The sequence below is a fragment of the Columba livia genome, chromosome 1 (assembly GCF_036013475.1).
Source record: "Columba livia isolate bColLiv1 breed racing homer chromosome 1, bColLiv1.pat.W.v2, whole genome shotgun sequence".
Classification (NCBI taxonomy): domain Eukaryota; kingdom Metazoa; phylum Chordata; class Aves; order Columbiformes; family Columbidae; genus Columba; species Columba livia.
The window spans coordinates 16,418,842-16,445,721 of record NC_088602.1 but is presented as its reverse complement, the minus strand read 5'-3'; the positions used below and the strand labels follow the sequence as shown (position 1 = coordinate 16,445,721).

General features: G+C 40.3%; 1 protein-coding gene across 1 annotated transcript; it reads left to right on the top strand.

Moving 5' to 3' along the window:
* The first annotated feature begins 1,075 nt into the window (after nucleotides 1–1,075).
* Nucleotides 1,076–18,697, top strand: DCUN1D5 (defective in cullin neddylation 1 domain containing 5). Its single transcript, XM_065047521.1, has 8 exons — nucleotides 1,076–1,409; nucleotides 4,005–4,096; nucleotides 6,400–6,470; nucleotides 6,860–6,951; nucleotides 13,537–13,645; nucleotides 13,743–13,847; nucleotides 14,714–14,816; nucleotides 15,581–18,697. Exons 1-8 carry the CDS (start codon nucleotides 1,324–1,326, stop codon nucleotides 15,634–15,636), a joined length of 714 nt encoding a protein of 237 aa, XP_064903593.1. The 5' UTR covers nucleotides 1,076–1,323; the 3' UTR covers nucleotides 15,637–18,697.
* The last annotated feature ends 8,183 nt before the right edge of the window (nucleotides 18,698–26,880 follow it).

Sequence of the window (26,880 nt, the reverse complement as noted above, 5' to 3'; positions counted from 1 at the left end):
GCGGGGACGGTGGCAGGTCCTGCCCGGGGCTCGGGTGCTCCCGGCGGCGTCCCGACCTGCTGCCTGCTTGCCTCTCGGCGGGAAGTACCGGAGTGTTTCTCCCGCTATCTGCCGCATCCCGGTGTCACGGGCACCGCGCTACTGGGGGCTCTTCCCTCACCTCCCCGCTCCGCTACCCAGCAGTTTCCGCTGCCGAACCAGCGGGGCAGTGGGGGGCGGCTGCCCCGGTTGCGGGCGCGGCCCCGGGAAGCGGTGGGCGAGCGCTCCGGGCTCCGCCAGCAGCAGCGGGCAGCCGGGAGGGACGTGTCCCATGGACATCCACCCACAGCACCGGCTCCGCGCCCGGCTGCGTGGGACAACCGCGATGAGCGATACCAACAACTAATGTAGAATAAATCTGAACCACGATAAATCGTGATCGCGTTATGTGTCGCGCCGGGAGCCCTGCGGGGACCGGCTGGCGCAGACCGCGGCGGATCCGCCCTTGGCAGCGGGTGCATGTGGCTCCGGGCAGCACGGGCCCATCGAGCGGCCAAGGCTCCCCGCCGGGGCTCCCAGCGCAGCGGGTCTGTGCGGTGAAAACATCTCCGTTTGCCCCGGCAGCTGCTCCTTAACGCGGACACGGGCTGTGCCGCCACCGCCCGCCGCTCGCTACCCGGCACGCTCGCAGCGGCACAGCCTCCCGCCAGCCCCCAGTGCTGCCGGCGGGACACGGCCCGGCAGCTCCCGCCGAGCGCCCTGGCGGGCAGCCCCGGACCGGCGGCGTTCCGCGGGCACCGGCAGCGAATGGCTCGCGCCTCCCTGTTTTATTTTACAGTGAACACGCGCTGCCCCGTTCTCCTGCCGTCCCTTCCGCCACCGGCTCCTCGGAGCCGTGGCCCTGCAGCCATCCCCGCGGCCCTGCAGCCATCCCCGCTGCCCAACCCGCCGGACGGGCCGGGGGGCAGCTCCGGCTGCCGAGCGCGTGGGCGGGGCTCACGGCCTCGCCCCACCCTCTCGGAGGCGTGGCCTCGGCGGCGGAGCCGCCCCGCCGGTGCTGTCACTTCCTGCCCAGCGCTGTGTGCGTCCGGGTCGCTCGCCGTTCCCTCAGCAGCAGCTACCGCTCGGCTCCCCGCTCCCGCCCTGGGCGCGACACCCGCCTCTGGGACCGGTGCGGAGACGGGGCCTGCCCGGCGGGGGTGGGGCGGAGCAGAGCGGGACGGGGCTCCTCTCAGCTCCTCACCGCCGGTGTCGGGAAGCGGCGGCGGCCGGGGGGCGGCGAGCCCGGGGCGGCCTTGGCTGCGGGCCCCGGCAGCGGGGCGGCCCCCGGCCCGCGGCGGGACGATGCCTGTGAAGAAGAAGAGGAAGTCCTCGGGCTCGGCGGCTGCGGCGGCGGACGACGCCGGCCTCAAGAAATGCAAACTCGGCAGGTACCGTCTCGCGGCGCCGCCCGGCGGGCAGCGGCGTGTGGGGCAGCCCGGGCTGGGCCGCCGCTGTCACGTCCCGGGCGAACGGCCGTGTCCATGGGCCGCCCCTCCGCGGGCGGGGGTCCTGGCGGCCCCGGCCGTGCGGCAGCCCCGCTCCGCACCGCGTGTGCCCGGGGCCGGGCTGTGCCCGGAGGCGGTGGGCACGCCGAGCCGCTGTGGGGCCCGGCCGGGCTGGGCTCGCCACCTGGCGCAGTCGCTCGCCGGGCGGGTTGGAGCGGCTGCGTTTGGGTGGTTCGCACTCAGGACAGAAACACCGCGGAGCTGCTCCCCGTTGGTGCTGCCTTGTGCTGTTACCTGCAGGGGCAGTTCCAGCATTTGCTCCGCTATCCATTCTAACCTTTTGCTGGGGGCAGCCAGATCTCCTCGTGTCGAGGTTGCCGATACTCAGTGTCTACGTAAAATCCTATCTTTTTTTCTTTTTTTTTTTTTTTTTCTGTTTCAGTGGGATGGAAGGAGCAGTCAGCACACTCCAAAACAAAATCAGGAAGTGTTTTTCTAATAAATACAGGAGTCTGAGCATCTTGTTCATTGACTGCTATAAGAAGACTACTTATGTCATGATACCCAAAAAATACCATTAGAATGTTAAATCATTAGTGTGGTGTAGCAAGAGCTTTCAGTGTGGTTATCCTAAAGTAACTGTATACCTTCTTCATCTGTTAGAACTTTTAAGTAGGTCAATAAACCAGTGGTTATGACAAGCATCCTGAAGACATAAGAATACAAAGGACTTGAGAAATCAACACTGTGGGAATGGCTATTGCAAGAAAATGTGTCATATGGCCTTTCTCACAGGTTGACCAAGCTTGAGCTTAGAAGTACCCAGGTTTTTATTTTGCTATGACTATTCATTTTGGTGAACTGTTCCAGAGCTCACTCTCTGCAGTCATTAATACTCTTTTAGGTTCAGTCTAAGTTTATTCATAGCTGGTTAATAACCATTCTTGTACCTACATTATGCTTTTTGTAACACTCCTCCCTCATGGTTCTGCCTCGTAGTGTATTTGAAACGAGCGCTTGTGTTTTCTCATTCTTCTGGGTTGTAATACAGATTTTCAGTTTCCCTGCTCATCATAGCTCTTCTGTACATCTGTTGTAGTTTCAGTTCATCTTTCTTGAATGCTGCTGACCAAAATTCTATTATCTTAATTTCTTTTATCTTAAAAAAAATCTTTTGAATGCTCCTTATTAAAAAAAAAAAAAAAATCGACAGGAAACTAGTAGTTATTGGAGCAAAAACTATGATGTAAATGAAAATACATACTAGCTGATAATAATATGTTAGATACGTGAGCATTTTTGATATGTTATTCTTATGTAGTAATATATTGGTAATATTCTTTAATAAAAACAGTGATTACAAATGGGTACATGTTATACTGGATAACTGTAGCATACTGTGTGGCTCTGTTTCTTTCTAGAGAGTTGTGTTTTTAATGGCAGTGCATCTTTAATTTTAGCTTTTAGCACATAAGGTGTCATCTTGGAGAGTGTTGCTTTCTTTTCCAGTGAAGTGTAAAGTGGTACCTGGGAGATAAAGTTGTTCACCACCTCTCAGAACTGAACTGTTCTTTTCCTGCTTGACGTATTCATTTTAAAATTGCAATGTAGGAGCTGCATAATTTTAAATCCACTCATATGATTAACTGTCACCTCATCTTTATAAATAATCTTAGCTTTTTCTAAGTCTGTAACTTGTATCAGAAAAGAGTGTGCATTGAAGAGGTGCTACAACTTTTTACTGACTGAGGATGCTTTCATGTGGTCAGTGTTTTTACTAGAAGAAGTCAGATATTCTATGTATTCTTTTAAAGAATGATGTATTATGAAAATCCACTTCCTAGGCAAACTGGGTTGTGTGTAGCATAATGAAGACAGAGTCTAGGGGAAGCTGTGTGTGCTGAGCAGTTTTAGTCTTACCATGGATTGCATATTACTATGCTGGCATGTGTGCCCAACATCTATAGAATTACAGATATTTAGTTACGTGTTTAATGTAAACAAATTGACTGAGTTTTCTTCCCAAATTTGGATGCTTAACTATAAATAGTCTGACTTTTAAATATGTCAAACTCTGCAGCTCCTGTTGACCTAAATGGGATCTGTGCATATTCAGCACTCTTGAAGATCATGCTGCTTATTAGAGACCTAACTATAAATGCCTGTATATATAAATATAAGTAAATAATAAGGCATTTGAATTACTGAGTAGTGATATTTTGACTATCTATGTGTGGGTTTTTTGGTTTAATATCTACAAGATAACAGTACTTTTTAGTTTCAGGAAAAGTATTAATGATAGTTGCAATGAATGGGGTTATGAGAGTGTTGTATTTCAGAGTAACTTTATGTTCCAACAGGTGTTGAAACAGGATGGGAGACAAGTTGCCTTTTCACAAATTCAGCTTCATTTTTGATGTAACTTCATGAAACAGTTTAAATAATTTGAACTAATAATAAACAATTTGGAATTTATTTTTAAATTATTTCCCTTTTCTCATATTAAAATAACACTTATTATCCTTGTGTTTCTATAAGCTATTGCAGATCACAAGCCTCTGGTAAAGTAATAAGTGGAGAGGAACATTTTTCAAGCAAAAAGTGCCTGGCTTGGTTTTATGAATATGCAGGTAATATGCATTAGATTAATACTTAAAACTATATGGTTTTGTTTAAAACAAATGAATACATCAAATATCACTTGCATTTTGTTTTTTTTTTAATGCTGATGTAGACATTAAAAATATGTCCATGTTAACTTCCTTATAACATGCACTTGAATTAGTATAGTTTTTGCTATTGCCTCTTCAGTATTTGTTCTTTTTGACTCTTTCTTCTTTTCTCTATGCTTTATAACTTACTATGGCATTCTTCAAAATAAAAAAACTGGTGTTGGACAGTACAGTATTGAACCAGGATGTACGGAATTATCTACTTCTTGATTTGAAGTGGACAGCAGAAGTCAGGACATTGAGAAATAGTTTAGACAGATGTTTATTTATCCAACTTTCTTTTCTTGTCTAGTCACTACTTGAAGTCTGTCATAACTAGTGGTGATTAAAAGGCATTGTTGGACAGTTGTCAGTGTGAAATGAGCTGATGCTTTACTTGCCAGCAGTTGGTTTGAGTGTATTTATCAGAACTGATCTTTTCGTTGCAGTCTTTCCACAGTAATGAACTAGTCCTTATTCTAGTTTTCATCTGCTTTCTAGTTTAGGTTTGAGGCATCTTTTCTTAGGAAAATACTAATTCTCAGCTAATTTTCTTGTGATAAATACACCTGCACATACTTTTAACTTTTTTAAGGCCTGTAAATTTTGGCTTTGTTGTTGAGTCAAGAACTGAGTTTAGGGGGTTATACTTTGATAATTAACCAGTAATCAGAATATGCCATGTTCCTACATAAAATAGAATTCCAGGGGAATAACACAGTGTAGGAGATTAAATGTTTCCATTAAAAGAGAAAACTATACACATGCACACACATATGCACATATATATATATATGTATATATATGAATTATACATACGATTTCTAGGCCCAAAACCTGATTCAGGTTTATACATGTCATTACCAGGGCACCTTTGTATATGTTTCTCTTCATAACTTAAACTTGTAATTTTTTTAACATATGCTATGTAAGGGCTTATCAAAACCAGATGGCAGGGTGTTGCCTTGCTTACCTAGGCAAAACATTCTTTGCAACATTTTTCAAGAGGCAGGGGTTCATGATCTTAAATGCTAGTTGCATTTTATTTTCCTGTAAAAGTAGCCCTTCTCAATAGTTTTTATTGACTATGTTCTTATCTCACAGTGAGTAATTATTCAACGTACATTATCCAAACTCTTATAAAGAATTCTGTGTACAATAACAGCGTCAGATACAGAGGAAGTGCAGACAGCTGAAGATTCAAGAGAAAATAAAAAGATTGTTCATTCTATGTATAAGTAGCAAAATTTGCCAAAAAAATCTTAAGGTGGCATGTTGTTTTGGAAGGTACAGCCTTTACCTTTTACATGGATTCATATTCACAGTAACAGTGGTGACATAATAATCCAAGATGCATTAAAATCACATGTCAACAGGCCTTCTAATAATGTCTGGTTGCCCCATAGGAATCCTTTCTGGAACAGGCTTAGCAAAAATAACTGAAACCAGGGAGGGTCAGAGAAACAAAGCATTGTAGGGTGTGTTTGTATGTGCTCTTTAAATACGCTATTTTGCTGCTTTTTAGAGGCTTTCTTCATATTAAAAGGGAAAGGTGGCAGCATAACTCTGATTATGTGGTCCTAATCAAGTTATTTTCATTGCAGTTATAAACCTTTTTCTGCTTTGGACATAGCCAACATGATTAGCATTATTCTGATTTATTGTTGTCATTGTCATATTCCTTAGCATCATAAAACTAACCTTACATCGTTTGAAGATTTGTTTTCTTCTGTGTTAATGCAAACCCATAATGTTAACACCATTGAGAGAGTAATATCTGTAATAATAGCTCAGATGGAATTGTTTTTATTGTTGATAAAATAACTTTTTAAAGAATATTATTTGTAGAGTAAATTCAGCACAGACTAGCAGTACCCAAGTTGTCTTAAAAACAATTGATCACCACAGTTATTGGAGTTGAGCCATTATGAAGCTCAATGGCATCTTATGAAAACTCACATACACAAACTACAATAACATGTCTGCTGTTTTGGGGAGACAGTGCACAATATACAAGTTCTGGTTTAGTTTTGCTTTTAATGCATATTGTTACTTCATATGTCATATACATGTCTCAACATTGCAGTTGATATAATGGTTCTAACATTTATGTGTTTTTAAACTTAACTTGTATGAAATACAGTCTAATTCTTGCTGTGCATAACCCTTGTGAGTAGTGAATGTGACTGAGATTTCAGTCTGGCTTCTTTTTGGTTTTGAAGGTCCCGATGAAGTTGTGGGGCCCGAAGGAATGGAAAAGTTCTGTGAAGACATCGGTGTTGAGCCTGAAAATGTAGGTTTTTTGTACAGTACTCGTAATGCTTTAAAAGAGGGGGTATTGGATAAGGTTAAGTTCTGTGTAAAACTCTTAATTTCTGGAAACAAAACATTATCTTCCTGCTTTTAGGAACTCTTCTATGATATTTTAACTGATTACATCAATTATGCATGGTTGCTGTGTGAGGGTTTTTTGTTTGTTATAGTAATAATTTCAATTTCTGAAAATAAAGTAAGGGAAAGATTGCACATAGCTGAATTATTAAATGGTAACAAATATAAAGTGTAAGCATGTACAACAATTGCTAGAATGTTTGAACGCTTAGAGTTTTCTTCTTGGACAGCCAGAAATCAGCCTTTTTTTCCATACTGACTTCTTTCTATCCACTTGTTTCTTCCCCCTAGATTATTATGTTAGTTTTAGCCTGGAAACTAGAGGCTGAAAGCATGGGATTTTTTACCAAGGAAGAATGGTTAAAAGGAATGACCTCGTTACAGTAAGAGTATTTTTAAGTATATAATAGAATGTTCTAATTTTATGTTTGTACCAATAGATTATTCTTATCCTCAATTTCTTGTACTTTGGCAATAAGACACAGAAACTCTTGCTTTTAGCTCTGGTCTTAGTCACCAACTGGAAGCAGCTACTGTTGTTCATCAAGTTGTGAATCTGATGAGTTCACTCAAATGATAAAATTTTGTCTAACCCTAATAAGTCAGGTTTTTGTGGCTTCTTTTTCTTACAAAAGTATGTTACAACATCAATCCAGTTAGTAGACACAAATACGTAGATCTGGAGATACCCATAAACATATCTCTGCACTAGTATTCTAGAAAACTTTTACTGATTTCCAAGCTTTATAGATTAGGACTGCATTGATAATAATTTTGGTTACTACTGTTATTTATTAAATGCAAGTCAGAAGCCATGCTTAATGCTTAGATTAAGTAACACTTTTTCAGTTTATAAATAAACTTCTCACTCCATCTGTTCATAAGAATTTTTGATGAGTTAATGCTCTGCCTGAAGAGGTTGTTTCTTTCATTAAACTGATCAGCTTTTTGTGAGGCTTAGTTCAGTTGTCACTTCTTGTTCGTTCTTCATTAAACTACTTACATGAATGTTTTAAGGGTGAGTTATGACACTGCATTAAATATTTAGCATGTCAGGGAGCTCCTGTTGCAGCTTTAGCATTATGGGGAAGAGGGGCTGATTTGACCCTTGGAGTTGGCACGATTGCCTTGTGAATTGGTTTGGGAAGTTGTATTGGGCAGATACCCTCTGGTTATTTGAGACTATGGAGTAAGTGACTCTAGCCAGACTCCTATGCAAATCTTATTTGATTTGGGATCAGGCTTCCGATAGATGTCTTGATGGCTTTGTGACTATGGGAAGCTCTTAAATTTAGTAAGAGCTGGAATGATTAAATTGCCTGAAAGTTAGGACAACAGAGATTAAATTCTGGGTACATGGCCCCCAGAATCAATTTGGGTGCATAAATTCTGAGATGCAATGAATGGGTATAATTTGGCCGCTTCTCTGAAGTACTTAATTTTTATGTCCAAATGGAAGCTCTGTAGAGTTAGCCAGTGTAGCAGAATGCAAGTACAAAGATGTATGAAATCTGATATCCCTTCAGAGCCAACATTGTAGAATTTTTTTCTAAAAATCTGCTGTGATTAGGAATCTTCTGGTTCTTTTAAGAACAGAGCTGTTTATGCTGTAGGCTAAATGTGTGCAAGACAGAAGATATGGTGCTGCTGTGCATTTTTACATAAACAGACTTATGATCAAGAGCACTTGCTTAAACCTAAACCGGTTACCCTGTATGTTTTGCTTCCCCTGGGATGCTGTAACAGCAGACTGCAGACTAAGCATCTGGATGAAGCAGTGGCACTAACGTAAAGGAATTCAAAATTCGTTGGCCTAAAAAAAAGGCAATAAATCTGTAGACTTGTGCTGTTTGTGCTCACTGGGAAGGGAGGATCATATTATGGGATTCCATCTGGGATGCGGGTATTTAGTTTCTCATGAAAGGTTTGACAGAAGTTTTGAAGGAGAAAGATTTTCACATACTTAAAGCAGTAGAGTATTATTACATTATTGCATGGCTTTTTTATTATTTTTGCATTAAAAAATTACTTTAAAATGCATTCAAAGCCCAGAGTGCTCTTAATGCGCTAAGTCTGATTGCTATTACAGAATCCTTATTGCAAAATGTGTGAAGTGTCGCATAAGGTAATTGCATAAACAGGGTTGGGTGGAATTCAACTCCAGAGTGAGACACCTAAATGTGTGGTTTATATGCAAGAGCTGGATTTCTTAAATAAACTCTTACTGCAATCTTTGGAGATCTAGTCAACATTGTGGAGCCTGGGGAGGTATTCAGTTTGCTCTAAGACCTAGTGACTGGTGACCGGAATTGCTCTTTCGGGTGGATTGACCAGACCTCTCTGAATGGCAACACCTAAAGTTTAGATACCTAAATCTAATCTACAGTTAGATGCCAACATTAGGGTGCCTGAGTCTTGAGGTGGCATTCTGTTTGTGTCTGGTTTTGTGATACGCTGATGAAATTTGTTCTTTAGAGAGGAGGAGAAAAATAAATATGTGATAAGGTGAACGCTGTCAGAATTAAGGTGGATCAAGCACTAAGTAACAGCGTATGAGAATTAAGCAACTTAAACTGTGAAAGTGAGGTTTCTAATATATCATGTTGGTAGTGTGAATTCTGCCCTATATATTTGTGTGTGTGTAGATATATATATATATATATATATATCTATGGAGGTGTGTGTGTGTTTATAAAAGCTAGGTGCCTGAATCTAAATTAAACACCTGAAGCTCGTTTCATAGTCAGCAGAGAGCAATAAGTACTGCTGGGCAATTTCTTTCATGTGTTTTAGATACCTCCTTAGAGTGAAATGAGTAGCCCTCAGGAAATTACTGGTTTATTTGTTTTAAAGCCATTGGAGCGTAAATAACTTAAGTTGAGCATTTGACTTTATCTGAGCTAAAGGAGAAGCATAGTTATGTGTTTTTCAATTGTAGGCTTTACAGACCTATAAAGAAAAAAAATCTAATTACAAAATGAAGATGAGGGAAGTGGGATTACAATTCATGATTTTATTGAACTCCGTAGAACTCACTGGTTAAACTAGGTAAATAGAAACAATTCTTTGTGTAAGGAAGTGTAAGAAGCTATAATATCTGAGTACTTCTCCCTGTCTGCTGTTTTGTTTGTTTTTTTTTAACCTTAGAATTTCATCTGAATTTTACATTAAAGTTAAGCTTTTGAAAATGAGTGGCCAGGTAAAGGGGAGAGAGAGAAATCAGATTCCCACTGAGAGAAAGATGAAGCCATAATCTCACATCTGTAGGGACAAGAGAAGCCACATGAGAGAGAGAGGGGGGCAGGAAAGTCAGGTTTGTAACCTGTTGTTTGCAGAATTGTTAGTTTAAAAAAACGTATTTGGATTGGTTTTAATGGTAACCTAATATCAGCTGCTTTTCCAACAAACTTCTTGCTTGTTATTGCCTTTCTTTGTGTTGACATCTATGAGGCTAACACAAAGCATAGTGTAAATATTTTTTAATGCCAGTGTAGCATTCAATGAGTACTGATGTCTAAGCAATTTTTGGTCTCTAGACCTGTAAATCAATTGACATAGTAAAACTGTAGCATTGTCAGGACATGGAAAAGATGTCGTATAATCATAGAACAGTTTGGATTGGAAGGGACCTTCAAATCTCATCTAGTCCAACCCCCTGCTATGAGCAGTGCCATCTTCAACCAGACTAGGTTGCTCAGAGCCCCGTTCAGCCTGGCCTTGAATGTCTTCAGGAATGGGGCATCTACCACCTCTCTGGGCAACCTGGGCCAGTGTTTCACCACCCTCATTGTAAAAATGTTTCTTCATGTTGAGTATAAATCTCCCCTCTGTTTGTATAAAACCATTACCCCTTGTCCTGTCACAGCAGGCCCTGCTAAAAAGTCTGTCCCCATCTTTCTTACAGGCACCTTTTAAGTACTGAAAGGCCGCAATAAGGGCTCCCCAAAGCCTTCTCTTCTCCAGGCTGAACAACCCCAACTCTCTCAGCCTGTCCTCATAGCAGAGCTGTTCCAGCCTCTGATCATCTTGGTGGCCTCCTCTGGCCCCTCTCTAACAAGTCCATGTCTTTCCAGAGCTGGACACAAGACTCCAGGTGGGGTCTCACCAGAGTGGAGCAGAGGGACAGAACCACCTCCCTTGACCTGCTGGGCATGCTTCTTTTTATGCAGCCCAACATACTATTGGCCTTCTGGGCTGCCAGCGCACATTGCCGGCTCATGTCCAGTCTTTCATCCACCAGTACCCCCAAGTCCTTCTCAGCAGGGCTGCTCTCAATTCCTTCATCCCCCAGCCTGTATTGATACTGGGGGTTGCCCCAACCCAGATGTGGGACCTTGCACTTGGCTTTGTTGAACCTCATGAGGTTCGCGTGGACACAATTCTCAAGCTTGTCCAGATGACCCTGGATGGCATCCTGTCCCTTGGGTGTGTCAACTGCACCACTCAGCCTGGTGTCATCCATAAACTTGCTGAGGGTTGCTCTCTTAAGGTGTTACTTCCTTGGATCTCTGTATACTCCAGTTACAACATGGATCCTGAATTTCATAAGATGCCGTTTAAATACTTGAAGAGAGTTGATGAGCTAGATGGATGTAACTTCCTTTTGTCTATCTAGAGGGCTGGAAAATGGCAGAGGAACTCCTATAGATTAAAAGACCTTCAAACAGCTACCATTAAATGCTTTTAGTTTAGTGTTTGTCTACATCTTACTAATTTTTATTTTCAGTAAAAGACAATCATGTGAATAATTATGAAACATTTGAAAAGATGAGTAGGAGTTATTGAATCATCACTGTCCATGTTAGCTATGCCTCAAATGAACTCTGCCTCAGTAGAAATCAAAATAGGACTGCTTTGTGATACTAAGTTTTGCTATAAATATGAGGTAGGGATGTGAAGAGAATGTAGTAAGCTAACATCTAGCTTCATTGATCTTGAGGTAACCTTATTTATTGCTATGTTATAGTAAAGGCAGTTCAATAAATAGTGTCTTTTTCTAGCCGCTATACAGAAGTTTGGTGTTAATTCACTTGTGCTGATTAGAAGGTTGTTCCAACTTAAAATACTGCTAGGAAGATTATTTTAAGTATGGGTGACGTAAGTCATCTTGTTTATGGTACAGCCACACAAGCAGCTGTCTCCCTATGAAAGAGGAGTTTGGCAGCTCCATGCTGCGCTAATGTGAAGAAAATCAGTGGTCGGGGTGGAAATGCCTTAAAATGGCTGTAGCAGAAAGATGTCCCAGCATTCGGTCTCAGAGGGTGATGCCTGTCTCTTTGAGCGTGATCTGTTTATCTGCTTGGTTTTAAATAGGTTGGCAATAGCTCAGGAGTCTTGAGGCTTAGTAATTGCACATATTCATACCAACTTTTTCAAAAGAATCCCTTCTGCATTAAAATACATACAGCAAGTAGTACAGTAGACAATAACAGGAATGCTATGCTGTACTCAGTTTTATTATTACTTGAACCATTTTAACAAAATATTTTGAAGAAATGTAAACATACTGAAATTTGTGTTTATCCATGGTATGGTAAATCATCTCAGTCAAATTATATTTGACAAAATGTGTGGTAAACCCACTTTAAGTAGTTTGTATCTTTACTATACTAACAGCATAAGTGTTTAGTTTTGTGTTAAATAGGTAGATCTATCCTCAAATGTAGAGGACAGTGTTATTGCATATGAGGGTCTGAACATAGAAAAAAATAGATATGAATATTAAATGAAATGTCTTTATAGCATAACACAATACTGTTTTAAGGGTTAAATAGTACGGTTTGTAGAGCAATTAGATGGCTGAAGGAAAAAAGAAAGCTGTTGGGTTTGGGTTATTTTTTAATAAAATTTCCTTCCAACCTAATGGGTGGTTTATTGCAAAATATATTAGCTCTTGTCATCTGAATATGCAGCTGAATTAGCTAATAGTTTTATTTACTTAGCACTCATCTTGGTGGGGACTCAGTGCTGCTTCAGAATCCATCAGCTGTTAAAGATGCAGATGCAGATGTGTTCTCTGGGCTGCAGGCTGCCAGAAGGGGGACCCGTAACCAAAGGAAGTACCTAAGTACATCTGCGTTCCTGAGAGTATTGCTTCTGTCAGGCAGAATACAGGGCAAGGTGGAGTTTGTTGGTTTCTGCTGTTGTTGGTTTTGGTGTTTTAATCGTGACAGCTGACACTTTCATATGAATAAATAGTATAGCATCTGTTCTTTTGAGTGAGGCTTTCCTGGAGGATTAGCATGTGTAAATTATAGTTTCCTCTGCCATTGTTGATGAACCTAACCCGTATTCTAATTGGAAGCCAAAGTCCTTAGTAAGTCAGATACATGGAGATCTTCGTTCTGCCAAAAGGTTATTTTTGTGAAAGGGCTATCCTGTCAGTGAGCAGAACTGTACATTCTCCTACAGCCTGTGGGTTTTCAGTTGAATAGCTACTGATTAATCCAGGTGATAGGCTTATCAGAACTTACATTTGCCAGTCATGGAACACAAGCAGACTAGCATGTTTTGCAGAGTGCCTGCTCAGTTTTGAAGTATGTGTTTAGGGTTTGCGTTTTTACAAAGAGATGAGGTATAAAGCCCTTAATTACAGCTGGATTTACCACCTTAATGTACACTGAATACTGTTTTCTCCAAACGTTCACAGGGATTGAAAGGTGAGATAGTGCTGGGTATGAATATAAATTGCAGAATATGGCATATGAAGACTACTATTTGAGAAGTAGAGCACAGACTTTGTATTACGTTGCTGATACATTTTTTTAAAAAACTTGTTTACAGAAGCCAGGCATTTATCAGCAAGCTGCAACTGTAGAGCATATTCAGTGTTCTCCAAGTTATTTTTATAGTATTATTCCTGTACATCTGATTGTATTTTGGTCATTTTAATTTTTATGTTTGCTGACATTTTTTCTTTGTCCAAATGGTTTGTTTTGAATTTCTAATGCCATTTGTTTTTCTTTAAGGTGTGACTGTACAGAAAAATTACAAAGTAAATTTGACTTCTTGCGGTCACAATTGAATGACATTTCATCCTTTAAGAATATCTACAGATACGCCTTTGATTTTGCAAGGGTAAGACTACTGGAATATTAGAGAAGTTATTTTTTTTTAATTATTCAATGAACTTGTACTTGAGGGGTTTTTTTGTGCTTTCTTTATTCAACCTTAGGATAAAGACCAGCGAAGTCTTGATATTGATACTGCAAAATCCATGTTAGCTCTTCTGCTTGGAAGAACTTGGCCACTGTTTTCAGTATTTTATCAATACCTGGAGGTAAATGTTTCCTTGACTTTCTGAATGATGGCACGGTAGTTGGGCCATTCTGTGAAAAGATTTCAGGGTTTCTGTTGTTTTGCTCAAGAATCTATCCTTATTGCTCTTCTCCCCTTGCTCTCTGTGCTTGTGAAACAGTGATGTTCTTACATGCATCACAGATCTTTTCTTCATCCCTGTGCCACACCCTCCCTTCTCTTATTAACAATTAAAATTCCTTCTTAATTAAACCATAAAGGTAAATTTAAAATTGAGTAATAGAGCCCCAGTAGTCTCTTCAGCTGCATGTGTGCTGAATTTCAAGTTCATTTTGTGTAGATACGGTATGTAGGTGCCTTGAACTCAGGCTGTCTCTGGAAAATTTTGGTCAGCTCAGCTCCAAGGGGCTTAGTCAGTAATGTGGACGTGTTTGGGCTGTGGAGCGTGCTGGGCTTGAAACTATTCCCTGGCTTCAAATCGGTACTACCGCTGCAAAGTAGATGTCCTTATAATCATTCTGTATTGTACCCTGGAGAAAAGATTTTTGTAATTGTTCTTTCTGGAAATGTATCTAAGCTAAGTGTGCCCCATTTCAGGGCATGACAAAAATTTACCAGTTTTTGAAGCTTTGAAGTGGTGACTTCCTGATTCCCTGGTATTTCAATTTTCCTCTGATTTTTTTCAAGAAACTATTTTATGGAGTTTCAGAACTATTAAATACGTGCTGTGTAGTCTTTCAAGAGATGGAAAACCAAGGAAATAGTAGCCATTGTTACCCATTAAATTGTTTGTTGGAAACTGAAGATATAATGACAAAAATGGGAAATGAGGTGCCGCATTAGCAAATGTCACTTGACATTTTAATGTCCTGAAATTATTTTCCCTAGCAATCGAAATATAGAGTTATGAACAAGGATCAGTGGTACAATGTGCTAGAGTTCAGCAGAACTGTCCATGCAGATCTTAGCAACTATGATGAAGATGGTGCATGTAAGTATTCATAACATTTTGCTTATTCAACTATTATTTCAGTATTTTGAATTTGCATTAAAAAATCCATAACAGAAATGATACTGTACAGTGTAAATATTTCTTTTCCAGCAATGCATAGAAAGACTGTCCTGATACCCATCCATCTTCAAACTGCAGATATTAATTGTAGTATAATATCAGTGGTATGATGGTGTACTTGAGCTGACTTGTATCCAGTTGAGGATCTAGTGAAGCTGCTTGCCACATGAAACTACAGATGTGCACATAGAATTATAAACAGCATACTCTCATTTTGTACTAATATATAGTAAATTCTGGTTAAACTAACTATAAAGTAGCTGAGCTGCTGGCGCTTGCGGCTGAACTCTACAGCTGGCTGGTAGTCAATCATACTGTGACTGAATTGGATTAGACATCCTGGTTTGGTTCATGTTCTAATTCTGTGAAATTTTGAAAGCCTTAGGAAGAGAGTATTAGTTCTGCTGATTTAAAATATAACCTTATTTTTATGCTTTCTGTTCAGTTCAGTGCTCCTTTCAAATGTCAGCAAAGCCTTTTTCCATAGCTCCATATAGCGTTATTTGTGCACTTTTTACCACCCTTGGATTGAAATGAGCGTAGTCATCTTTGAGTCTTCGTAAGTATTTGATCGTAGGATTGTCATGGTTGTTACCTAGACCAGTAGTTTTAAACTTTGTACTTTAAGAAAAGGTGTTTGTAATACCTGAGCAAATATAACTCCACATTTCATGCATTTGCAGGGCCTGTACTTCTGGATGAATTTGTTGAATGGCAAAAAGTTCGTCAAGCGTCATAGCAAGAATTCAAAAGAAAATGCAAAAGTTTTTTTGGTGCCCACCTGTACACAAACTAATGAGAAAAACGAAGGATTGCATTTTCATTTTTAAGAAAGACTTTACAGTAATTCTTTTTCCTTTTTTAAGGAAATTTTCTTGTTACATGTGATATGGGCATTGAACCACACCTCTTCTGAGACTGAAAGTTGGAGTTCTTGTTTTGAATCTTATGTTTATAGCATTTATTTCAGAACAATAAAGATTCAGATTTGTGACAAAGGCCTAAAAGTGAAGAATGTCCCTTGAATGTGAGTGTGGTGTCTATTTTTAAACCAAATCTTTAGATTATCTTTCTCAGAAGTGCTCTTTGCTATGGATTTTTGAAGACCTTAAAAATGCTTAACTGGCACTGTTGCTTGCTGATGATATGATTGTGTGACAAACATGAGAAAGAATGACTGATTTTTGAAGCCCTGGGTGGGAGTGTGCTAATTTGTATATTAAGTATTGGACATGGGTTGTGCCCCAGTTTTCAGCTCCTTGTGGAGATAAAGCCCTTAAACTGTTATTTTTCTCTTTTTGGTTCAGTACGCACCCAGTGGCATGGCATTTAGTGGCAGGCCCTTTTAAAGAAGAAAGGTGTAGAGCGTATGGCTCTGTGTGCAGAATGAAAACTGATTGCCTGTGCTTCAGATGATGAACAACAGATACTCTGGTACAGTGAGGCAGCTTCAAATTTTTACTACAGTTTAGACTTCAGATTGCTTTGTATAAAAAGTGCAATTTATATTTTAAAAGGGAAAGCCGGAAAGACTTGGTTTCAGGCTTTGCTTCTTATATGTTTTAGACTGGAAGCATTCACAACACGACTTTTTATCTCCCTGTATGCTTTTCATAATGTAAGTCAAAAAGAGATTATTCAGTCACCTACCTTTGGCCTGTATATAACAGGCTATATTAACATGTACCTTGTTACTCATGTATTGAGTCCAACAACTACTGCAATTGCCCTTTCAGGCTCTCAGTACTTACAGCAACCTTTGAATACAGTAGAAGTTTGTCACTCTGCCTTCCTGTCCAGGAGCCCACATGCTGCCCTTGAAAAGTCAAGGAGTTGTGATGAGTAAATGTGAGAAACTGAAACAGAATGAGACAATGGAGCATTTGTAACTTCTACTTGATTATGTAAATGCATTATGTAGACTGTGATGATGCCATGAGACTCCAGTCGATGATCAAGGCCTCATTGTGCCAAATATTTCAACAGCTTGAAATAAGAATAGACAATGTAAGTTAGGCATGACTTGAAGATCTTTGCCTCAGGGAAATGACTTCTGTTTTGCACATCATTTAGTCAGACTAACAAGCATAAGTTTTCCTGTCCCTAAGGAATACTTTATTCTCAAGACTTTTTTTTTTTTTTTTTTTACAGGGAAGGGTTAAAAAAAAAGTTGTGAGGAAAAATTAAATAATAATAAGAGGGACAAACTAGTAGTGTGTACCTGTGCTCTTGTTCTACTAAAGAGGACCACGCTTGCAGGTTACCTGCTTGCTTTGAGCTGCAGGAAGCAAGGCAGTGGTGGCCCAGGGGCTGTTCTGCAAGTCATCTGGTAGTGCAGTTGAATCTTCGCTCAGTTCCGCCCAGGTGAAAAAAAGCATTGGGGGCGGGAGTGGGAGGGAAGTTGAGATATTTAGAAGATCTCTGCTTGGCCTCATGTAGGCTACAGCAGTTCTCTTCAATATGTTTCAAGCTGTCCATTTGCATTGCTGATTATTCAGATTTCACTCACAACAGAGTGCCTTTCATTTGGAAATTGCCCTACCCCACAGAAAGTTAGTGCCAGAATGAGATTAACTTGGAGAGTCCCAAGATCTCCTGCTAGACTAAGGTCCTAAGATGCACAGATAAACATGCACCAATGAGCTTATGTCAAGGGAAGTACTGCTGTGTACTAAATCTCTGCAGGGGCACTGATACTGAAACGACTTTCTCAAATTGACTACAGTTGCTCTCCTTGCTTAGTATGTTTAGTCCCCATTATCACTGAGAAATTTTCTTTGCAAAAGTTTTGAAATACTGGTTAGAAGATGAATATTTTATAGTGTGATTAAAAAAAAGATCATATTTTTTAGGTAACTGCAAACTGTTGTGAATTCAATATAAACCAGTTGGTCCTAGAGGATGGTATTAGAGTCTCACAGTAGGAGTGATGCATCTACCAATCCGAGGTGGTCAAGTACTTACGGTTAAGGTCTAAGACACAATGTGATGTATCATTTGTATCTCTGTTAAGGTTTTATCAGTATTCCTATAATAAATCCATGTTTCAGGGATTTATAACTTGGTTGTGTGTGTGGTGGAAAATCATCAGTTACTGTAAAACTTTGACTGGGAATGAATGTATTTAAACTACTTAAAATCAATATAGTTTTTCAAATTTGAAATAGGATTTTAAGTTATGTTTTTGTGCTCAAAACTGCAATCAGATTTATTGTTTAAATGTGAACTAATGGCTTGTACAGTTTCATTGTGAGCTGATCACTTTTATTAGCTATCCTCAATTAAATCACCTTGCAGCTTACTGTGGATAAGTGCCAAAAGCTGTTTATTTATTTTATTTTTTGAAATTTTGTGCATGTCCACAAGCCAAAACTGAGTTCATCTAGATGCTTTCTTTAGTCTTTGAATTTTAATTTTGCTTTGCTCAGGTGCATTTCAGTCTATTGAATTAAAAATGTGACACCTTATTTTTCAGTATTCTAAGATGAAAGTTCACAGGTGAAATATGCTGCCACAGTTGTGACAAATAATAAAATTGAAGGTGAAATGTCTTCCAAAACTAAATCATAGTGGTGTCTATCTTGATGTTACAAACTTCACTTAAATCTCACTTCCATTTCTTGATGTTAATTCTTCTTAACATGACTAGCATTTTCTAGTTTTCTTAGGTGACTAACAGTTTTCATGTTTGAATCTGAAAACACCCACCTGTTCATGGAAAAAGCCATACTGGTAGATTGGAATGTAATATTTCTCCTATGTAAAAATGTGATCTCGAATTAAACAGTCATGTATGTTCATCTGTGTCTTTAACTGTATATGTAGTTTTGATCCAATTTATCTTTACTGTTTAAACACCTAGTTCTTTACTGATGACTGTAGTTTCACATTTCTATATAGCGGGATTTGAATTTTGCATTTGAGATTACTATGGATACAAGCTGCGTACCAGTTGCAGATGGCCTGAAAGGGGACACTGTGGTCTGTTGTTTTCATTGTTGAGGTTTTTTCATATCTATCAAAAGCTTTGAGCTGATATATTGACTGCACAAAAATTGCAAAGGGGAGCATAGGTTTAACATTTCTGATGTTTTGTTCATTTTTTTTTTTTAAGTTAGCGAACCGTCCTTTCAATGCAATATGTACAAACTTGTACAGGTTTAGCTTTGTTAAGTATGATGAATAAAATGGCATATAATAGGGTAGAAATATCTTTTTTTTCCTTTGGTCATGCTGCCTCTTTTAGTTTTTTTTCTGTTGTATATGTATAACTGTTCTTAAAGTCACCAAGAGACCTAATTCCAGCAAGACGGATCAGTCTAATTTCTAACTTTACTGAGTAATTTCTTTGCTCCTGTGTGCATATAGAGAAAATAGAACTTGATTTCAACTGAGAGCAACAGCAAAGACCATTCTTGATTATATCCTGTGATACTAGGTGCTGATAGAACATAATAGTCCTGGTAATTAACTGTCATGAATTATTCATTGGATGAACACTGTTCCGAAAACTTGTTGCAATGCATGCGAATGAAAAGAGAATGAGCTTCTCTTTCATGCTCAGCTGCCTCCCACACCTCCGGGTCGCTTGTCTGTTTCCTGGTGCGCTGTTCCATAGGGCCTTCAGAGCACCTTACAGAAGGTATCAAAGCCAGAAGGTATCAATCCCATCATAATTTGAGTTAGTGACACTGTTTTCCTCGCAGGTACAGATGGTTCCACTACCTGACACTTTCCAGCTGTGCCACATCTGCCTCAGGACAGGCCTCCCTCCCCAAGGCCATCCCCCTCCCAGACCAGCGCCTCCCGTTGTCTCCACAGGTCCACTTTGTCTTTTTTTGATAATGAAGCTCCCCATGCCTTTCTGAGCCAGTAGGATGTTTAGATGTTTGCAGTCCAGGCATCTTAAATTAGTATCTACAACTGATGGCAACAGTTCCGTACTGCTCTTCAGCCTTGTCTTCTGAATTACCATTCCATATTTCTCTCTGCCTCTGTGGGAAAGGTTAATTTCTTAATCCAAGTTGTTTCCAACCCTGTTCCTGTTGAATCACCTGCTACTTTAAAAGTTATTAAAATGTTCTGGTTGTGTCCTGTTACTCTAGAAACTATGCTTATTGATGAAGATGCTTTAAACGTAAAATTTTTCAGCTTCTTAAATTAAACTTCCCTAATTTTGACAATTTAAGAAAAGAAAAATTGTTCTGTTTCAGGAGTTTTGTTCATGTATGCATTTTTATCAGCTCAGTATTGAATGAGTGCTGATTATAAAATACTTTAAAGGTATTTTCAGCTGATTTAAATTCTAGCTAATATACAACTTAGTTTTTTCCTTGTATTCAGAATTATTTAATTTTTATTTTCAGTTTATTTTATTATAGTGAATTAAAGGGCTTGAATGTATTGTCAGCTAGTTTAAGTTTTTTCTGATAATAGCACTGAGGTGATTCTTTTTAATTTTTTAAATGTAAAAATATTTCAGGAAGGTTTACTGTGCCTATTGCAGTAATTTAAATGACAATAAAATTAAATGGTAGAGGTGACTTATACCCTACTATTATAGGCCTAATGTGAAATTATTTTCCGCGTTCAAAATCAGTTAACTGTAAATTAGCTTTTCTAATAAAAAAGGGAATATTTTCTTATAATGTAATGCCCCTCAATAATTAAAATTTATAAAGAAATATGATAAACTTCAACAGTTAATATTACATCCTTGTCTGCCTGGTCAACATAGTTCATACTGGTTTTTATCTGTATTTGTACTTTGCAACAATGACACTGGTTGAGACTCTTACGGTGGCTGCTGGAAGAGGAAGCCATTTGACCGCTGGAAGTTTCCCCAGCTGTAAGAGAGTCCACAGGAGATGTAGGACCAATGGACTCTGCTTCCTCTGTTGCACATTTGTTAGAGATGTCACACTGGACGGCAGGAGTAGATGCACTTTTGTTGTCCCCAGTCACATGTGACCCCCCAGAGACAATCGGCTTCTGCCAGATTTGATCTGGAGCAAGGAACTGGTACAATAAATAATGCACCCAACAAAAGTTTGCTGAACATTTGTATTATGGAAATGTAACACACCAGTGTTGGTAGCTAAAAAAATGTTACAACAGCCGTTTCAAATCTAAATGAACCAGAACCAGCTTTAATAGATTTGTGGGCTGGAATTGCCTTTTTGTAGTTCAGAAATCCCAAAGTTAGTTTTTGCTGAGTTAGCTCTATGGGGTTTTAACTGGAAATATTTCCATGCAATATATAACACATTTTGTAAACAAGGAAGTGATTGTGGTCTTACATATCAGTGTAGTGCCAGTAAAATATAGATCGAATTTCTGGATGTAAAAACATGTCTTGTTATCAGTGTGTGGTTTACCTTCTTGCTTTATTTAACATTCCTAATCTGGTTTTAAAAGAACTTTTTATATCACTTCATTGAATTTAGTTTTGCAAGTGCTCATCAGCGTGAGCAAGAGTTGTACAAGTATGTCCTTTGTGGTCAGTTGATGCTTTGTCCCACCAACACACAGAATGTGAGCAACTGATATTAACTGAAATTCTAGAGCAGCAGTATGCAAACAGAACTAGAAATTCCCATGTAACCATTTTCTTCTGTTCTCCCACTGCTAATAGTGAAGCTGGCAGAGTTACCAGCACCACCAGCATCGTCCTTCCAGGCACTTGCATGCACCTTGCAGTGTGCCCAGAGACACCAACCATCACAGCCAAACGACTAGAGACCTCTGAACCATGTTGTGGGAGAAGAGTCAGGTTTGTCTGCACTGTATCTTGGTCACAGTGACTGCAGCCCAGAGGTGCTGTGCTAGTTCTGGGAACAGCTCTCCAGTGCAAGTGGTTTCCATTACAAAAGGATTTATGAATTGGTTCCTGTTAAAACATATATAACTTTAGGTAACTTGCATAACTTTATCTCACTGCTTTGATCTTAGTCCAAAGATATTCAATACATTACTTTTGAATGTTAAGGCAAATGCTAAGCACATCAATACTAGAAGATACTCAGTTTGAAGGCCTCACATTAAACAAACTTGTTAAATACAGCTGAGAAGTCTGATGAATGTATGACACACTGTGAGATATGTTTCATTATTGAAATCAAGTGTGTAAATGTAGAAGTAGTTACATTTATCTAGTCCTAAAATTACATTTGGCCCTTTGAAGGCAATTGTGAGGCTGATGTGGCCCCTGATGACAATGGGTTTGACACCCCTGATCTAAATGCATATTTTCTTTTTATATAATCATAAAATCATATAGAATCATAGCATGGTTTGGGTTGGAAGGGATCAAAGACCATCTTGGTCCAGTCCCCCTCCAATAGGCAGGGACACCTTCAACTAGACCAGGTTACTCAAAGCCCTGTCCAGCCTGGCCTTCAACACTTAAGGATGGGGCATCCACAGCTTCTCTGGGCAGCTTGTTCCAGTGTCTCACCACCATCACGGGGAAAAATTTCTTTCTTATATCTAATCTAAATCTACCCTCTTTCAGTTTAAAGCCATTATGCTTTGTCCCATCACTACATGCCCTTGTAAAACATCCCTCTCCAGCTTTCTACTAGATCCCCTTTAGGTGTTGTAACACTGCTACCAGGTCTCACTGGAGCCTTCTCTTCTCCAGGCCTGCCTTCACAGGAGAGGTGGTCCAGCCCTCTGATCATGTCGGTGGCCCTCCTCTGAACTCACTCCAACAGGTCGATGTCATTAAGACAGAACTTTTTATGCACAGAAGAAAATAAACAGGTCTGTGCTAAAGGTTACTGTATTTTGGACTTAGATGAGCACATGTAGAGTGCCTGTCATGTGCTGTGTCTCTCAGATGACATTGCCATCTAGAGCAAGGTTAGGAGCCAGCATCCAGATCCCTTTTGGATACCTATGTGCAATATCTAACCTTAGAAGTGACTATATCTCTAACAGGCCCAGGCTTCTGCTGCTTCCTGTGTCCAAATATCTCTTCATAAGTGTCCCCAGAAATGTTCCATTTGACATTTCTGAGCAAGTAGATGCCTGGATCATGTCTAAGGTCTATGGCAGTTCAAAGAGCTGGCACCTATTTTGCTTCTGGGCAAAATATGGGAGGCATCCCAGATTATACCTGATTGAGTCACACACAAAAGACAGTCACAAGCAGACAACTGGTCTTCCTTTTGTCCAGTAGCTTCATGGTTTTCATGAAAACACAGATAAATGTTTTAAAGTTAAATAACCATTTCAGTAGGGCTTAGATTCCCGATGAGTGCCCTTTGTAAGAAAGGGAGCATAGGCGCAGTTGCAATCAACTTTTTCCAAATGCTCTTAAAATCACTTTTAACTCTGACACATAAGTCCAGTTCAACAAAAGGTTTATAACTTAATATATTCAGCACAGTCCATCAGCTGAGTAAACATGTTGGATGTGAATCAGAGATGCTGAATGAGTTCATCAGGCTGTTGGGGATGGGTCACTGGCCGCTTCCCGTGGGAGATGGCAGCACCAGCTGTTCTGCAACCCAGCCTAAGCAGGTGATAGGGGGTCAGCTCTGCTACATAAGAAAGAGCTATTAAAAAAAACCACTTTGGTCAGCACTGGGAATTTCCTTGGAGATCTGGCCCAGTCCATCTCAATTTAATGTTGCTCATGAAATAAGTGCCACAGCCTACAGAAATCCAGAAACTGTGATAAAAAATTAGTTAACAGTTTAAAGGAGCTGTCACAGGTCGGAGAACAAACTGAGAAGTTAGGCCAACAGGGAGAGAGACATGATGCTTTCAACAATAGTGAAAAGATTGATCAAACGTTTCCTCTTTCATTCATCATTTTTGTATGGTCTCCTGCAATATTTTTCTTTTAGGATATATACAGACATGGAATAAAGAAACTTTACCTTTTTTTTTTTTTTTTCCCCCCTATGGTTTGTAGAAAGATAAAGTAAAATAAAAGCAGGAGAAATTGCTTCACAGGAAGAACCACATATACACAGCCCATTTCTGCTACTCAGACTAGTCTATTTTGGGCTAGGTTGGGTTTCTTAACACTTTGCTGCAGGGGGAATGGTGCTCAAGTGTGAATTTTACTTGCTACCTATGTAGGATAAAGTGTTAAATGTTCCTATGGCTTCATCTGGTATCTATAAAAAGAGCTGATATCAAAGAAAATCTGAACTTCATGTTGATTGCTTCTCTACATATGACTTGACAAATCTAAAGAGCATTTCACTTGTGAAGCTTCCCAATAAATAAAATATACAAATGGTATGTCCTGTAAATAATAGTACTTCCTTTATCTCATGCAGATTTTTGTTTCTAAAGTAACCTTCATATAAAAAAAGGTCCTTTTCTGTTCCGAAGCTGAGTTTTCCCATTGTCAAAGGGACCACTGCACAGAGACCAGGCTACAGCCAGGCAGGTCGGCATCCCTGCTTGGGCTGTTCAGGCCACAGCCATTGCTCCTGCTGCAGGGTAAAGGGAGACCAGGAAAGTTTTCTTCTTGAGGTCTATGGCATGTTCTGGAGGGGATTTTTCCCTCTGTGTTTCTGTATCATTTTGTTCCTTTGGAAACCACCTTCAAAACCTCATCTGAAGTAGACTTGATGCCAGAATGGTCATAAAAGTTATCAGTTGTTTATTAGATTTTAAGTAAGAAATTTAGTCCCTTTTGAAATTCATAACTCATTTGGAGACACTTGCTGACAACTTAAATGTTTGGTATTTTTCCCAGCCTGATGTGTCACCCAAGCACCACATCAGTCTTTGTTTAGACGGAGCGCTGTGTAATGGTGACTTGTTTATGGTGCATCAGCCCTGTGAGAGGCAAGCCCAGGAGACTCAGAAGGCTGTTGTTCCTTGGGAAATTTTGAGAGGAGACTTCTACAGCAAATGCTGCAAAATGTGTATCATTTAACAACATGCTACGGTAATTTTCTAATGTGTACTCTTTATTACCTAGTATGCACATCTCCTGTAAGAAAGACACTCTTTTCTATTACTTGTTCTGTAACTGAGGCTTTGATTCAGATGTCACAGTGTAACATCATGTGGCTCATGCAATTTAGAAATAATCTGTAACCACATTAGTCCCATCCTGTCTTAGTAAACTCTGTATCCGTAAATATAGTAGGACTGCAGTTTTAACCTGCTTGGGTGCTGCACAGTTTTATTAAGCATCCTTGTGGTAGCTGCCAACTTTTTCACTACAGGAGTGGGTGATACCTATATACAGATTAACTGCAAGGGTGTTGTTTTAAGAACACCCAATTATACATATCAAATTACTATCAGGAGCAAGGCTGTGATTTGTTACTCAGCATTATCCCTTCCCAGATTATAAGTGGTTTTGTTGCTTTAAGAATTATTATAGTTGCAAGCCTACAAACCTATAGAAATGTTTCATATCTATTTTGTGGTTTTGTCTCAAAGTGAAGAGTTGATGTATGGCACCATGCCACCAAACTTTGACCTTACCTATTCTGCTCTGACCTATTTTTCTACCAACCAGGTGTCTACGCCTCCTTCCCATCCAACTTTTTCTATTCCATCCCACTTTTAAGCAAGCCTTACTCTGAGTCCTGCAGCTGAGACCCAGGAAAGTTCATCTATCAGTGGTGCCCATTTTCTTTATTTAAACCTTATATGAAATTCTTCCATTAGACCCAAAGAATCCAGACTACTGTAGTGAGTTACTGAGCTTGTACACCTTCAGAAATTTAACCATAAAAGTAGTCATACCTTGTCTATGACACTGAGAAACATGGAAACTATACTGTCCTTTGCTAAGTATTGTCTACTTGAAGAGCATGAACTTCATGCTTTTTTTGGTCTTTTTTTAATGATTTCTTTATTTGTGTACGTAATTTGCTTCTGTGAGTGGGTCAAATACACGTTAAGGACAGGAGCAACACAAATGCCTGCCTAGTTTTAACCTCTGTATAACACTAAAATAGAGTTTACCTAGTGATTCTGGCTATGGAGGTAGATAATCTTTTACCTGGTTCTCCATGAGCAATATCTGATGCTACACAGATTTTTTTATATTGGAGCAGCAGTGAAGTGCTGTGGATGTTTTCAACAAATTCATTTTTCTACTGTAAAAACAATAATGGTGCAATAGAATCATAGGACAGTTTGGGTTGGAAGGGACCTTTAAAGCTCATCTAGTCCAACCCCCTGCCATGAGCAGGGACATCTTCACCCAGATCAGGTTGCTCAGAGCCCCGTCCAGCCTGGCCTGGGATGTCTCCAGGGATGGGGCATCCACCACCTCCCTGGGCAACCTGGGCCAGGGTTTCGCCACCCTCAGTGTCAAAAATTTCTTCCTCGTGTTGAGTCTGAATCTCCCTCTTTTAGTTTAAACCATCACGCCTTGCCCTGTCGTAACAGGCCCCGCCAATAACCGCAGGTGAAGGGAACCTAAGCAGCCGCCACCGCCCCAGCCCGACGACCCAACAGCGCAGGACACGCCGCCCCGTCGTGCCAATGAACGTGGCACCGCCCTGCCACCAGGGGTCGCCCGGCCCTCGCCGCTGAGCCCCGGCCCGGTCGCTCCCTTTGCTCCACCTCCCGCCTCCACCACCCCGCCGTGAGCCCTTCCGGTTCCGGTCCGAGCGGGAGGCCGGACCCGCAGAGCCGGGCAGGTCCGTTTGGTTGTGTGTGTGTTTGCTGTGATACTTATTTCGGCACAGCGACAGAAGGAATGAAAACAGCCTTTAAATAATGTTTATGTGGAGGACAAGCATCTCTACAGCACCAACGTGAAGCACTGCGTTAAGTCTCAATTTGTAATATGATCTGGACACATGGAATTCAGAACCACGTGAAGGCATCTGATCCGGATAAACATCGTTTGACAAACCAGCTTTGTGGTTGGAGTCACTCGAGGATAAGAATCATAGAATCATTAGAGTTGGAAGAGACCCTCAGGATCATCGAGTCCAACCATAACCTAGCTCTGGCTCTAAACCATGTCCCTAAGAACCTCATCTAA

Bases quoted from the DNA above. Each gene is read 5' to 3' on its own strand.
- DCUN1D5 (XM_065047521.1), top strand. From the start codon at position 1,324: ATGCCTGTGAAGAAGAAGAGGAAGTCCTCGGGCTCGGCGGCTGCGGCG. The intron at 4,097-6,399 runs GTAATATGCATT...TTGGTTTTGAAG, and splicing joins TTGGTTTTATGAATATGCAG to GTCCCGATGAAGTTGTGGGG. The intron at 13,848-14,713 runs GTAAATGTTTCC...TATTTTCCCTAG, and splicing joins TATTTTATCAATACCTGGAG to CAATCGAAATATAGAGTTAT.